A 13,361-nucleotide genomic window follows, 5' to 3' on the forward strand; every position below is an offset into this window, starting at 1 on the left:
TTGTCATTAGCGATAATTTTTCTGGTTGCGGGTAAGTTAAACGGTTGTATAGACCCTTTCACGGGCGTGTAGGTGAGGTAACGTGAGGTAGGGTAGTGTTGTGAGGTGTAGTAGCAGTGTTGTTGAGGTGCAATTATTTATTAGGGTAGTGTTGTGAGGTGTAGTAGCAGTGTTGTTGAGGTGCAATTATTTATTAGGGTAGTGTTGTGAGGTGTAGTAGCAGTGTTGTTGAGGTGCAATTATTTATTACATATTCGGAGGTGGGAGTTACACTAATTATACGAGTGGGGTAGAGTGTATTCGTGGCGAGGGAGATATTGTATCGGGTAGAGATGGAGAGTGGGTTTCCGAAGCTGGTGTTTGGAGAGCACGGTGATGGGTCGTGGGAGAGATTCATAGAGGAGATGAATTTATGTATAGAGAGTGCTGTAGAGAGAAGAGGTTACGAAGGTGAAGGTGAAAATAGGCGCCCTATTATGAGAGGTAGAGCTAGGTTAGTGCCACTATTGAGAGCTATTGGGCACAGTGGTAGAGAAGTATTGAGAGGTGCAGGGTTTGACGTAGATGGCGTTAATTCTACTTATGAAGAGGCAGTGGAGGTTTTACAGGGTTATTATGGTAGACAGGAGAGTATGTTCGTAAAGGGGCATAAGTTCCTTACGGCTAGGCAGACACTTGGGGAAAGTGATAGAGAGTTTTTACAACGGGTAGAGAGTTTGAGCAGATATGCAGAGGTGACTAACGATAATGATAGGGTAAGGTTTGCCCTTATTGTGGCGGTTAACGGGTTGAGAAATAGAGAAGTAAGCAGAGAGTTAATGAAGAATGCCAATCTTACTTAGGCGTTATTGCAGGAGGCATTGAGGGCTCGAGAAATGGCCGACAGCTCTGATAGATTTTTGAGAGGTGAGGGTAGAAGTACCGATTTAAAGAGTGAGGTTAAGAGAGAAGTAGCAAAGATATCAGAGTTTGATAGCCGAGGGCAGTACAGGAGTAATGATAGAGATAGAAGTTATGATTCAGCAGGTAGATCTTCCCCTAGGGGTAGCCCGAGGAGTAGTAGAGAGTATTATGGTAGTGAAGAGCAAGGTGCTAGTAGATATGGGACAAGAGGCAGGGAGTATAACAAGGACGGTGACAGTAGAAAGTATAGAGACAATAGCAGGGAGAGGCATGTCTCTAGATCTAGAGCAAGCAGTAGAGAAGGCAGTGGAGGTAGAGTATGCTACAATTGTAAACGTAGTGGGCATGAGATGAGGAGTTGTCCCTCCATTAAATGTTTTTGTTGTGGACAGCGAGGACATGTATCCCGTTATTGTAGGGATAGGAGAGAAGTAGGTTATGACAGGCGAGGTAGTAGCAGGAGGTCAGGAGGTAGCCGAGATAATAGCTACGAGCGATATGGTAGCAGGGACAGTAGTAGGGAGAAGTACAGGGGCCGAGAAAGCCCCCGCGAGATTATAGACAAATTTGGCAGGTACAGGGACAACAGTATGGATAGGTTTGAGGGGGAGAAGTATAAGGAGAGGTACCAAGATAGTGGTAAGGGCAGAAGTGTTAGGTTCTCTGGTTCTAGGGATAAGTATGAGGATGACAGTTGACTAGAAAGGAGAATTGTACAGGTTTTGAAGGTCAATGGGAAGAACGTTGAATTTACGTTTGATACTGGGGCAGAGGTGTCGACTGTAACCGAGGGGACGGCCGAAAGGCTGAACCTACGGCTAGAGGAGCCATCTACTGTTTTGGCGGGAATAGATGGTCGTAAGCTAAGAGTAGTCGGTAAAGCAGGCGTTCAGTTGGAAAGTAAATATAGAGATATGGAGACAGAGGTATATGTGGTGAAAGGATTGAGAACGAACTTCTTGGGCATAACTGAGTTAAGGCAGCTTCAATTATTTGCTGTTGTAAACGCGGTTTGCGAAAGTAAGTTTGAGGCTGTTAAGGAGTGTAGAAGTATTAAGCCGGTTAAGCTGTTTTCGTCAAGAACCATTATTGCTGGGTCAAGTTATGTTTCAGATGATGTCGAGTTGCAAAACCTGACAAAGAAGTCTGACAGAGAGAGCGAAGTTAAGAGAGGTCACACAGGTCAAGATTGGTGGACTTGTAAAACCAAGGGAGTGAAGAGTAGCGAATACGTGGAAATTGGTAGCCAACAGGGGACAGCCCAAGGCACCAAAGATGTGCAAGGGTCTATGGGGTGTGATGGAGAACAGAGTCACGATGAGGTAAGGGAAGGTGCTGAGAAAGTAGCTGAACCAGTGTCTGTAATGGAAAAGGCTTGCTCTTTTTTAGCCGAGGTATCCAGCAATGGAATGTTAGACAGAGAAGGTCATGAGAAAAAGGTAGCAGAGATTGAAAGAGAGGAAAGGGAGGTGCGGAGGAAGTCGAAGGAGAAATTGGCTAAGCTGAAAGCCAAACGGGAGGCAGCAGTCATGGAGTTGGAAAATGTCAAGGCTTTCAGGGTAGTGGTGCAGGAGTTAGCCGAGGTCCAGAGGAGAATTGCTATTAGCAGACCTGCACTGGTTGCAAGTGAGGTCGAGCTAGATAGGTCTGGGCCTATGCCAACTCCCAGCTCTGTGGTGCCATCCCCTGTGCAGCCGGTTACGGCCCAGGTGGAGACCTCCCACAGGAAGCCTGTTGAGCCTGCCTCTTATTGGGGAGAGCGAGGTAAAGACGGAAGAGACGGAGATGAGGTTGAGGAGTCATTACTGACCCAACCAAAAGACTCCGGGCTTGTCAGGGTTGGTGGAAGTAGTGTTGGAGATGTTGGTGGGAGGAGTGTTGGTAGTGACAGTGGTCACGGTAAAAGTATTGGTAGCGGCGGAGGTCAGAGTGATGGAAAAGCCAGTGCAGACTGGCAATGGAGCTGGCAGTAGCGAGAAGAGTACACTGATTTATACAACAGTGAGAGTGGAGGATCAGGAGAGTGAGGAGAGTAGTGCGGCCGGGTACGACAGCAGCCCCGGGTTGCTGGGGAGTGATGGTACGCAGGAGGAGTCGATGGAGGAAGACCTGGGTTAAAGCGTAAGGTAAACTTCACCAGCAAGGTGAGTTGATGAATGAGTCCCAATGTATTTCTGGAAGGTTAGTGGCCCATACAAAAAAGAAAAGAAAAAGGGCATGTTGTATAATCGAGCTGGTGGGCCGCGGGCTACGCTAATGCCCGAGGTCATGGTAGTTACAGGTAGTTACGAGGTTACGGGAAGTACGAGAGGTTACAGGAAGTACGAGAGGTTACAGGAGTATAAAGGCGTGGGGAGATTGGGAGAGGCTTCCTTCTTTACATCAACCGCATGTGAGTACACACCGTTTATATAACACTAGGTTAGGTTTATTCATGAGGGTGTTATATTTAGTCCTAAATAATGTGAGATACATGGTCTACATCACCCTGTGTATAGTTTCCATTAATAAAGTTTTGTTTCTGATTATAACGATTCGTTAGTTGACTCGCTGCTCATCTTAGTTGTTATAGATACGAAAGATACTTGTAACGCTGTCACCGCAAAACACGAGCCGAATTGAAATTCACTGTTGCTAATCTTTTCTTCTGATTGTTGTTTTTATAGGGAACCTTATTCTTGTTACGATGATTTGTGATTTCAGAAGAAAATGTTTTAAATTTAAACCAAAAATGTGTGTCTGACTCCATGTACTGGGCTAACGTTTAACAGGTTTATGAAGTAAAGGAGCTTCCTTTATTTTGTAACACAAAACTACTATGTATGTTGTACGTAGTTAATAACTTGGTTTAGTGTGTTTATCAAACACTTGGTAAGCAACAAGTCGCTAATACTTTTATTCAACGCTAAAACACAACTAAACTCTTAGCACATGTATGCAGTCAAAGCTGTTTACAACAAGGGAACAAACTGTACAATCCCAAATCAATGCCATAATTAAAATGTATCAAATACATTGTACACTTAGTACTAGACAGTAGTAGGTATAAAACAATACAAAGTATGTGATAAATATTCACAATTTTGTTTCAACACACAAAGGCAACATTTTGTAACGCAAAAATACTTTGTGATACTCATTAATAACATTGGGCGTGCAACCAATGATATACAGCCCCTGGGGGCTGTATATCATTGATGCAACAAAACAGAGTATGTGATATGTGTTCACAGTATGTGTACAACACAAAGCAGATGATACTTGTACATACTTGACAGTAGATCTACAACACAGACTATGTGATATCTGTTTACTATAGGTGTTCGTGTACAACACAGAGGGTGTCATCACCATTTACAGCAGACATAAAACACAACAGATACTTATTGACACGGGATATATAAGACAGAGTGTATGTAATCTGTTTTAACAAGAGAACCGGCATAGGAGTATAGATTAGAGGTAACATGAGAAATCGGTCAAATGAAATCATCTACTTCAAGCACCTGTCGAGCACCTGTCCTTGTCAATATGGGGTCATGGTAATAATCATCAGTTAGTTTGTTAGCCAAAGGGTGATGATATCTGTTGCTTTGAGAGTTGTTCATCTTCGGTGGTACTACTTGTCGCAAGTACTGCACTGAACCGAAGATACGCTATTCTACGATATTCATTTTTAAGCTGGTGTTTGCTGTATGGCCAGTGACACACACCAGATCTTAAATACTTAGTTAAAGATCTGGAGAAAATTAACTACAAGACTGTTAGATGAACATATCTATGGCTTTAGTAAACTTAATAGTATTTCCTTTAAATTGATAAGTAGCAACTAGCAATCCCTTGAGCACAGGTGAGAGCTGAAAGATATGCACATCTTCAGTAAAATCCAATTTCAAGATCTTAAAGTTAATATTCATCGGTTCACACAACCAACTCTCAATATTTTACTAGACATAACAAATAGGCCTATGGCATACTATAAATACTAACAAAATGAAAATTAATCTTTAATCGAGTACTAGTTTTACAATTTATTTAACTTTTTTACTTCATTTTCCTAGAATTGAACCATTTTATATGCACAAGCTAACCATCCCACAGGAGATACCCGACAGAGATAGACAAACTTCTAGTATCTACAACACTATTCTTTACCATAATTTCTTATTGCTTTCTCCTTTGCCTGCCAGACTCTCTCCATCATCACTTATTCTGATTATGTTGATTATACAAGGCTCCTACTGTATAGTTTTAAAATACTTAAACGGTAATTTACGTTCACCACTCAGGCAAATATCTTATACTTCCCAGGGAATCGCGAGTCAACTATAGCAACCGTTGTAACGAGAGCAAAGCTTTTTGCAATAAGAACTAAATTATTAGGTCTTTGTTAAAGTATGAAGGGAAGTTTGTCATCATTATTTTTATCATGATCATCATTATGGTCATCATCACACATTAACAAAGTAGAAATTGTTGAGAGAAAAGCTGTACATTTTATCTTGAGATTGAAGGGTAGAGAGATTACCAAGGCCAGGAATTCTTTGGGTCTAGTACCTTTAAAGAATAGAAGGAATTGGTGACCTGCATTAATCTCCTTTTAAACTTTTAAGATGCTCATTCAACCCTTACTGTGAACTCTTGATAACATTCTCATTAGTTGGTCGAATCTAAATAGCCATAATACAAGAACGTCTGACTCAGCAGTTCCTCAAGCTGTTAATACAAACCATCAGGTTTACTTCAACAATTTTATGCCCAGAACTTCCAGAGACATAAGAAAGACTGCTCCATAACCATTTTAGTACAAGAAATATTTTAGTTTTTTTTCGACCTTTGATGACACCCTTTCTTGTTTGGGGTGAGGTAATGGGATTCTCTTGTACTTTGACTGAGACTAGACTTAATTGCTATCAATGCACCCAAATAGCCATGTATTGAAGATTACTTACATGTAGGGCTACGAATTTGATTACGTAATTATACTAATAACTCATGGCGCAATGAAAATTCTAATTGTGTATTTTTACCCATCTTTCAATGGTTAATTAGCATGAAATATATTTGTCTTTACAGAAAAGGAAGTAACTAAAAGACAATCCTAATTAGACAAATACCAGCATGACAGATCTAGAGTATGTTGACCAGTTGGCGAGGTCCTACAAGGAGAAAGCTGAAGTCTCTGGTAAATGGAGAGATTATCTTCAGGTAAAAATGTAAAAAATTTGTTTTTGTTAGTAGTCTAGAGATGTGATATGAAAATTATGTTGCCTTTCAGCTCCGTGTGGATACACATACTGCACATGCCGCTTCAAACGTGAAGCTCTGTTTATACCTCAACAATATGTAAATGTTTATGGCCAAGCTGGGTGGACATAGACATCAATGATATATCAGACAGTTACCATAAATATAAGTATGGTCTGTTGTACGAACATAACCTGAGGGCAGGTCAGACTAAATGGGTACACTTATAATCTAGGTGAAGGTTTGTAGGACGTCTTTTAGATAATCAGCTTGTCTATAGATTCAGAGTTCCCTCAATACCTCCTCAACCAGAGTCTCTATTATCACCACCAGTTATAATTATTGGCCACATGACCATCGTGTGACATTAGGAAATCGATATTAGGCGTGAAATGTTTAGTGCTTGAGAATAGAAAATATGTTCCGCATGTCACTGCCAATAAATCGATACATCTATTGATTTTTCCTTGTTCATAGTTCTACTAAAATAATAAGTATGCTACAGTGGTGCTGGCAGCATACAGTTAAGTTGAGAACCATGATCAGGTTTGTTAGAAAGTGTTGAACAAACAGACCTGATATTTACCAGCAGCTCCCCATAATTTGTCATGAAAAGAGGTACACTCAAAAGAACTGTGAGAGACACATAGCGCTTACACTGACTCACAAACATATAATAACAAAGTGAAATTTATTAATATATATTTAATATGATTTGTTAAAATGCTTCCAGACAGTTAACATGTGTCATTAATAACAGACAGAAAACGATTAGTTTTTTTTGTACATTTTCTCAGTTGTGTTGTTGGAAATTTATATAAAACTTCTTTAAATATTTTACAAAGACACTTTTTGTAACTCTCCCATTTAATTTTATATTCTCATCTTGTCACCAATTTCACACAGAATTATTAGGCTCATCTGTATCCTCATGTAGATTCTTTTTTACACTAATAAAAATCTATAGTTTACTAATTTATCTGGTAGACATTTTAACTAGTGAATGATAAGAGCTAATATAGTTTTCTACAACATATAAGGTTTAATCTGGCGAATATTTTTAAATTGACAGTATTTTAACCTAAACATGTCTTCAAATGTAGTTATGACCATTTAAGTAGTTTTGCATATTGGAAGTCTAAACTAATGTAGCCTTTTGTGTCTTTGTAGAGTAGATGAGACTTTTAGTTGAACACAAGTTTGAGAAACCCCTTAGCAATGTCATATTGTTTGTTTTGGTCTTTTACTGCTTCCTTTCTTTAGCCTTCTTTTTAAAAGAGTTGTGTGTTAATGTAGCCAGACTAGATTGAGAACAATTATAGGAATGGTCTTCAGTTGTCATAATTTGATTGGTTTAAGGGCCAGTTGAGACTCTCTTAGCAAAATTACTCCCAGTTCTCATGTCAGAAGTTGATAATTTATGAACTGCTTAGGACCTCCCCCTCCCAGACTCATGCAGGAATTGAGCTAGTGTTGTGTCTATTCTTCTGTTTTCAGTAAATTATTGAACATACATCATGAGTTATCAGTAAGCATGCTTTTATTGTTAAACTCTGATTCTAAGGCAGTTCATCATCAGTCGATGCCGAGTACTCGAGTTACGCACATGGTGCACACACACTAATTCCATGATGAGCATGCTTCATAAATTTGAGTCAATCTGCCAGTTAATAGCGTCATGAAAACGGCATAAATCTGCTAGCTAAGCGAGTTTTGCGATTCGCAAAACTTCATCAAAACCATCATGCTTGCGAATAAGAGAAACAGCACTCGTGAATGATGCACATTAAAACATCGGGCTAGCTTTTAATTTTAAATTGTAAATTTTTTCTTTCTTCATTGAGTTTCACGTGTTGGCGCCTCTAACACGTGTGTCACTAACTGCATCGCTAATTATTAACTTATAGTGTGCAATTTCTTACCATCTTTCAAAAAGATGCCAGAGTTAATCCGCATCATGCGAATGTCTATAGAGACACTTAGTTCATACGGTAACGCCATGTGCGCACAACTCCGAATCAACATGATGCACTTCAAATGTGTCATAGAAATATAGGGATACCAAACGTACATTTATGCACCTAAGTATAATTAAATAAACACTGAAGCATAACCCATAATCTAGGATAATAATAACTCAACTTTTGTATACAAAAACTAGTCATGTTTGACATACCCAAGTCTAGCACTCAGTCGCATTGATGAGAATGTCTCTGACAACGACGATAATGATGACTTGATAATTACATATTTGACGTCAAAACTGTGTGTATAAGTCGAACACTAAAGATGAAGTTTGATGGATATGTGGCCAAGGAATGAACTGTAAAAATGGCATCACCAAAGTTGGCAGGCTCATTAACTTCATTACTTGCAAAGGATGACAGTAGTATGTAGAGAGCAGATCTACACAAAAAAGTGACGGATCCAGCGGGGGGATAGAAAAAGGGGGTTGCGAATTAAATTGGCTAGGGGTGTAGATTGAATTGCGTGGAGTTGAATGAGATGTTGGGGTTTGGGGGGAAATTGTGGTGTAGAGTAGGGGGTTGAATTCGAGGGGGTATGGATCCGCTCCCGGCGTAATCGGCGGATTATCTGTGGATGAGTCATCCGATTAGTGGGGGATGAGTCATCTGATTAAACGTGGATTATCGCGGGATTAGTCGGGGGAATCGTTGCGGATTAGTCGGCCGAATCGTCGCGGATTATCGGTGGATTAGTGGGGGGGTGAATATCTGGGACATCGAGGGCTGGTTGGTTTTCCGGAGTGGATCTCGCGGATTATCGAGGAGAGCGAGAGATTACAGATAGGTCACAATAAAGATAATATAGTATAAATGAAACATTGAATATATATAAGAAAATGTTCATGTACAATCTTTAAAACGAAGTTTGTATCGAGTTGTTCATCAATCACTCATCGTCATCGGAAATAGTTATGATAGCAGGATCCTTTTTGCATTGTGCCGAACTCTCGTAAAATCTGCTTGCTTCTTCATGTCCCATGACTACTACATCGTAGTATTCGCGAGTATTGTGAGATGTTACTAGCCCCTTGTATATAATGTTACCCGGATAATTCTCTTTCAACGAAAGGGCATATCTCGAAGGCATCGTCTTCATAAATTCTGAAATTATCCATCACTGTTATGGATCCACTACTTTTTTAAAGATAATGTATAAATTGATGAAGTATTATTAGTTAGTGTTGATTGTTACTGGAGCTTCTGAGGAGTCAACTTCCAATAGTATGAATATCGACAATATTTCTGAAAGAACTCCCCAATTGAATATGAAACAAAGACAGTGTAGAAGACCAACCAAGTCTAGATTGAACAGAACTACGTCATTACGAAGATCATCAAGAAAAAGTTCGGTAGTAAAGCGGTTATTCGAATCCAAGGAAAATTATATGGAAGGAGATGAGAAAATTACGTCACCTATTGCAACAGTTTTTAAATCCGAGGAAATGCAAGAACCATGGAAATGGATTGATCTAAAAGTTTTGGATATTCCAGCTTCGTTAGAAGTAATACAAGCAAATAAGTCTGAAGAAAATGACAATTGTGAGATTGCGTTGCAATTCTTCGTTGAACGTAAGGGAGAGCATGGTGGCATTATGTTCGATCATCGAACCTCAAAAGTATAACATTCCCTCATCATTTCAATGGTTGACACCAGCTCTCATGATATTGGATCGAAGTGAGATTTACATGAACTCTAAGTCTTCATCAGGATTAAAACTTTTCACGATTGACGGAGCGTGCAATCTGAAGGAATTCAGAGAGAAATTAAACAAAGATTATAAACTCTGTATATCAAGACAGTAATTAGTTAAGGAAATGTTATTATGATTAAATTTTATATAGTTTATTTGATGATATATCATAGGAATTTAAACTTACTATCAATGGATATATTATTGAATAAAAGTTTTGTATATAAAAATGCTAAAACATAATATAAAAAAAGACTATTGAATATTGAATATCATTCAACCCCAATTTTCTTCTTCTTTCATTGACGAAAGAGAATGAACTGTCTACAATCAAAACATACATTATTTTTAGTGAGATATAGTAAAAGTAAGACATACAGACAGATTAGATCATTCATTCAAACTAAAAAACAAATATAATGTAATACTTACTGAAGAAGAAGATCCATCCTTTTTCTGAATGGAATCTTCCTGTTGAGATACGGGAGCCTGCAATTGCAATGATTACAGTCAGGATGGTTTACTATAACCTTGTTGAGATAGTAGACTCTACATTCACAATGAACTCCAACTTAAATTGTAATTTTCAATTGCATTAGTCATCGAATCATAGAATGATATGCAAGATGTAATGCAGACAGAATAGGATATGCAATCAGCTAGAGTAGGACATACAGACAATAAGAAAAACAAATATGTTACATCACATAGTCAGACTAGGACACACAGACAGAGGAGGATATTCAGTTAAAACAAAGAAATAAATATAATGTGCTACTTACTGAAGATTCAAATTTATAAACCCTTCTCCGAAAAGGTCTATATTTAGTTCGCTGATACCCAGGATCCTACAATTGCAATGATTATAGTCAGAGTAGAATACGCAGACAAATTAAAACACAGTCAGGTCTTACTTTGAATTTCAATTCCAACACCTTTTGTTTTAAAGTGAAGTTATACAAATATTAATTACTGTTTTCACAGACTGTTACTCATTTTAACATTCCTACATACCAATTGGAGTGAATTTTGTTGAATGTATTTGATCTTTAGTTACATGTTTTATCATTATACAACGATATTAGACGAAATAAATATAATGTAATACTTACTTTTAAAGTCAATGTAACATCGAAGTTACAAAATAATTCTTCTCTTTGTCGCTGCATGACCAATGATTTCTACAATAATTTCCAAATTACTTTGTATAATTTAATTGTTTCATTTAAGCAAGCCCTATAATTCGAAATATATTTAATATGTAGTTTATATTCTCAAGTTTCCTTTAATCAAAAATATAATTTAGTAAAATATTATAATGTAATACTTACTTTCTTTTGAAGCTTGATCTTGTTTCGAAAAGCCTTCTGTTTTTCAGGATCTACCTCTCTACCCCAAGGGCAGTAGCCCCATATCTCAACACACGTGTCGATGCATTTTGTCTGAGTTAGGAGTCTATCCACGTTTTTGTCTCGAGCACACATTGTAAACTATTATAAATAAAATGAGATGAAAAACTTATTCTTTCTCGTTGCTTATATAGTAAGTAGAAGCAATGTTATGGTTCATTAAATTTGTGTAATTTATGTTCACGAAATTGTAAAATCAGCTAAACAGTTTTCGCGAAATTCACTTTCGCGAAATTCAATTTCGCGAAAGTTGACTATATAATATATATGTGTAATTTCGCGAAATCCAATTTCGCGAAATTCACTTTCGCGAAATTCAATTTCGCGAAAGTTGACTATATAATATATATAATGTCTATTTTCGCGAAATCCAATTTCGCGAAACTCACTTTCGCGAAATTCAAGTTCGTGAAAGTTGACTATGTAATATATATAATATGTAATTTCGTGAAATCCAATTTCGCGAAATTCACTTTCGCGAAATTCGATTTCGCGAAAGTTGACTATATAATATATATAATGTGTAATTTCGCGAAATCCAATTTCACGAAATTCACTTTCGCGAAATTCAATTTCGCAAAAGTTGACTATATAATATATATAATGTGTATTTTCGCGAAATCCAATTTTGCGAAATTCACTTTCGCGAACTTCAAGTTCGCGAAAGTTGACTATATAATATATATACATGTATATAATGTGTAATTTCGCGAAATCCAATTTCGCGAAATTCACTTTCGCGAAATTCAATTTCGCGAAAATTGAGTGAGACAAGTTGGATTAGAAGTAATTTATAGCTTTTGTGAAGATTCCACCTCCTTGAACTTGACTAGTATAAATACAGCCAAGCTTGATGGACTCATCAATGTTGATAATTTTTTTCCTTGTAGTTAATATACATGAAACAGAAGTTGAAGTTATAAAATTATTTCATATATAGAAGATACAGTTTGGAACACTTCATCTAATTAAATCGATATTCTCAGATCTTCGAAATATTTCTATGACTGACTGGATTATATATCTCAAATTTTGGATATCTACATATAATCTTCTCTCAGAACTTTGGATTATATCTCTCTGAACTTTGAATATAGAGAGGAAATCTATCCGAAAACTACCCATTCAGAAGGAGAGTGGAGCAAATCAGATGGGGTAAGTTGTTTTAGAATTAATTGGTGGAAAGTTTTAATAATTGAATAATAGTAGAGAGAATAGTAAAATGAGTTTTTAACTTTTACATCTGGAATTCTGCCTCACAGCTGTTCAAGTTTTCACAAAGAATTGTATCATCCGTTTCAACTGATAAATATATCTGCTTAGTTTGTTCAACTTTATTTAAGAAGAGTTCAATCCTCAAAAGATATGTCAAAATACATTCATCCCCAAACGAATAAAAATTCAGTGAATACTTGTGTTCTGAGTACTTGTAGCTGAATGTATATAGTATTTATTCTGAGTACTTGTAGCTGAATGTATATATTATTTCTTCGCTACAAGTATTCAGAAGAAATAATATATACATTCAGCTACAAGTATTCGGAGTAAATAATATATACATTCAGCTACAAGTACTCAGAATAAATGATGTATGCATTCAGCTACAAGTACTCAGAATAAATAATATATACATTCAGCTACAAGTATTCAGAAGAAATAATATATACATTCAGCTACAAGTATTCGGAGTAAATAATATATACATTCAGCTACAAGTATTCAGAATAAATAATGTATGCATTCAGCTACAAGTATATTTATTCTGAATACTTGTAGCTGAATGTATATATTATTTCTTCGCTACAAGTATTCAGAAGAAATAATATATACATTCAGCTACAAGTATTCGGAGTAAATAATATATACATTCAGCTACAAGTACTCAGAATAAATGATGTATGCATTCAGCTACAAGTACTCAGAATAAATAATATATACATTCAGCTACAAGTATTCAGAAGAAATAATATATACATTCAGCTACAAGTATTCGGAGTAAATAATATATACATTCAGCTACAAGTATTCAGAATAAATAATGTATGCATTCAGCTACAAGTATATTTATTCTGAATACTTGTAGC

General features: G+C 37.0%; 1 protein-coding gene across 2 annotated transcripts; it reads right to left on the minus strand.

The window, feature by feature from the left end:
* Positions 1–10,014: 10,014 nt before the first annotated feature.
* LOC137394970 (uncharacterized) lies at positions 10,015–11,381 on the minus strand. Of its 2 annotated transcripts, none has more exons than XM_068081748.1 (5): positions 11,200–11,381; positions 10,981–11,049; positions 10,651–10,716; positions 10,301–10,357; positions 10,015–10,188 (listed from the first exon to the last, which is right to left on the minus strand). In XM_068081748.1, the coding sequence occupies exons 1-5, from the start codon at positions 11,350–11,352 to the stop codon at positions 10,168–10,170; spliced, it is 366 nt and encodes a 121-aa protein (XP_067937849.1). In that variant the 5' UTR covers positions 11,353–11,381; the 3' UTR covers positions 10,015–10,167. The 2 variants fall into 2 exon arrangements, with proteins under 2 accessions (XP_067937849.1, XP_067937848.1); XM_068081747.1 differs by having other exon boundaries at positions 10,015–10,192.
* Positions 11,382–13,361: the final 1,980 nt, after the last annotated feature.

The sequence above is a fragment of the Watersipora subatra genome, chromosome 4, assembly GCF_963576615.1.
Source record: "Watersipora subatra chromosome 4, tzWatSuba1.1, whole genome shotgun sequence".
In the NCBI taxonomy this organism is placed as follows: Eukaryota; Metazoa; Bryozoa; class Gymnolaemata; order Cheilostomatida; family Watersiporidae; genus Watersipora; species Watersipora subatra.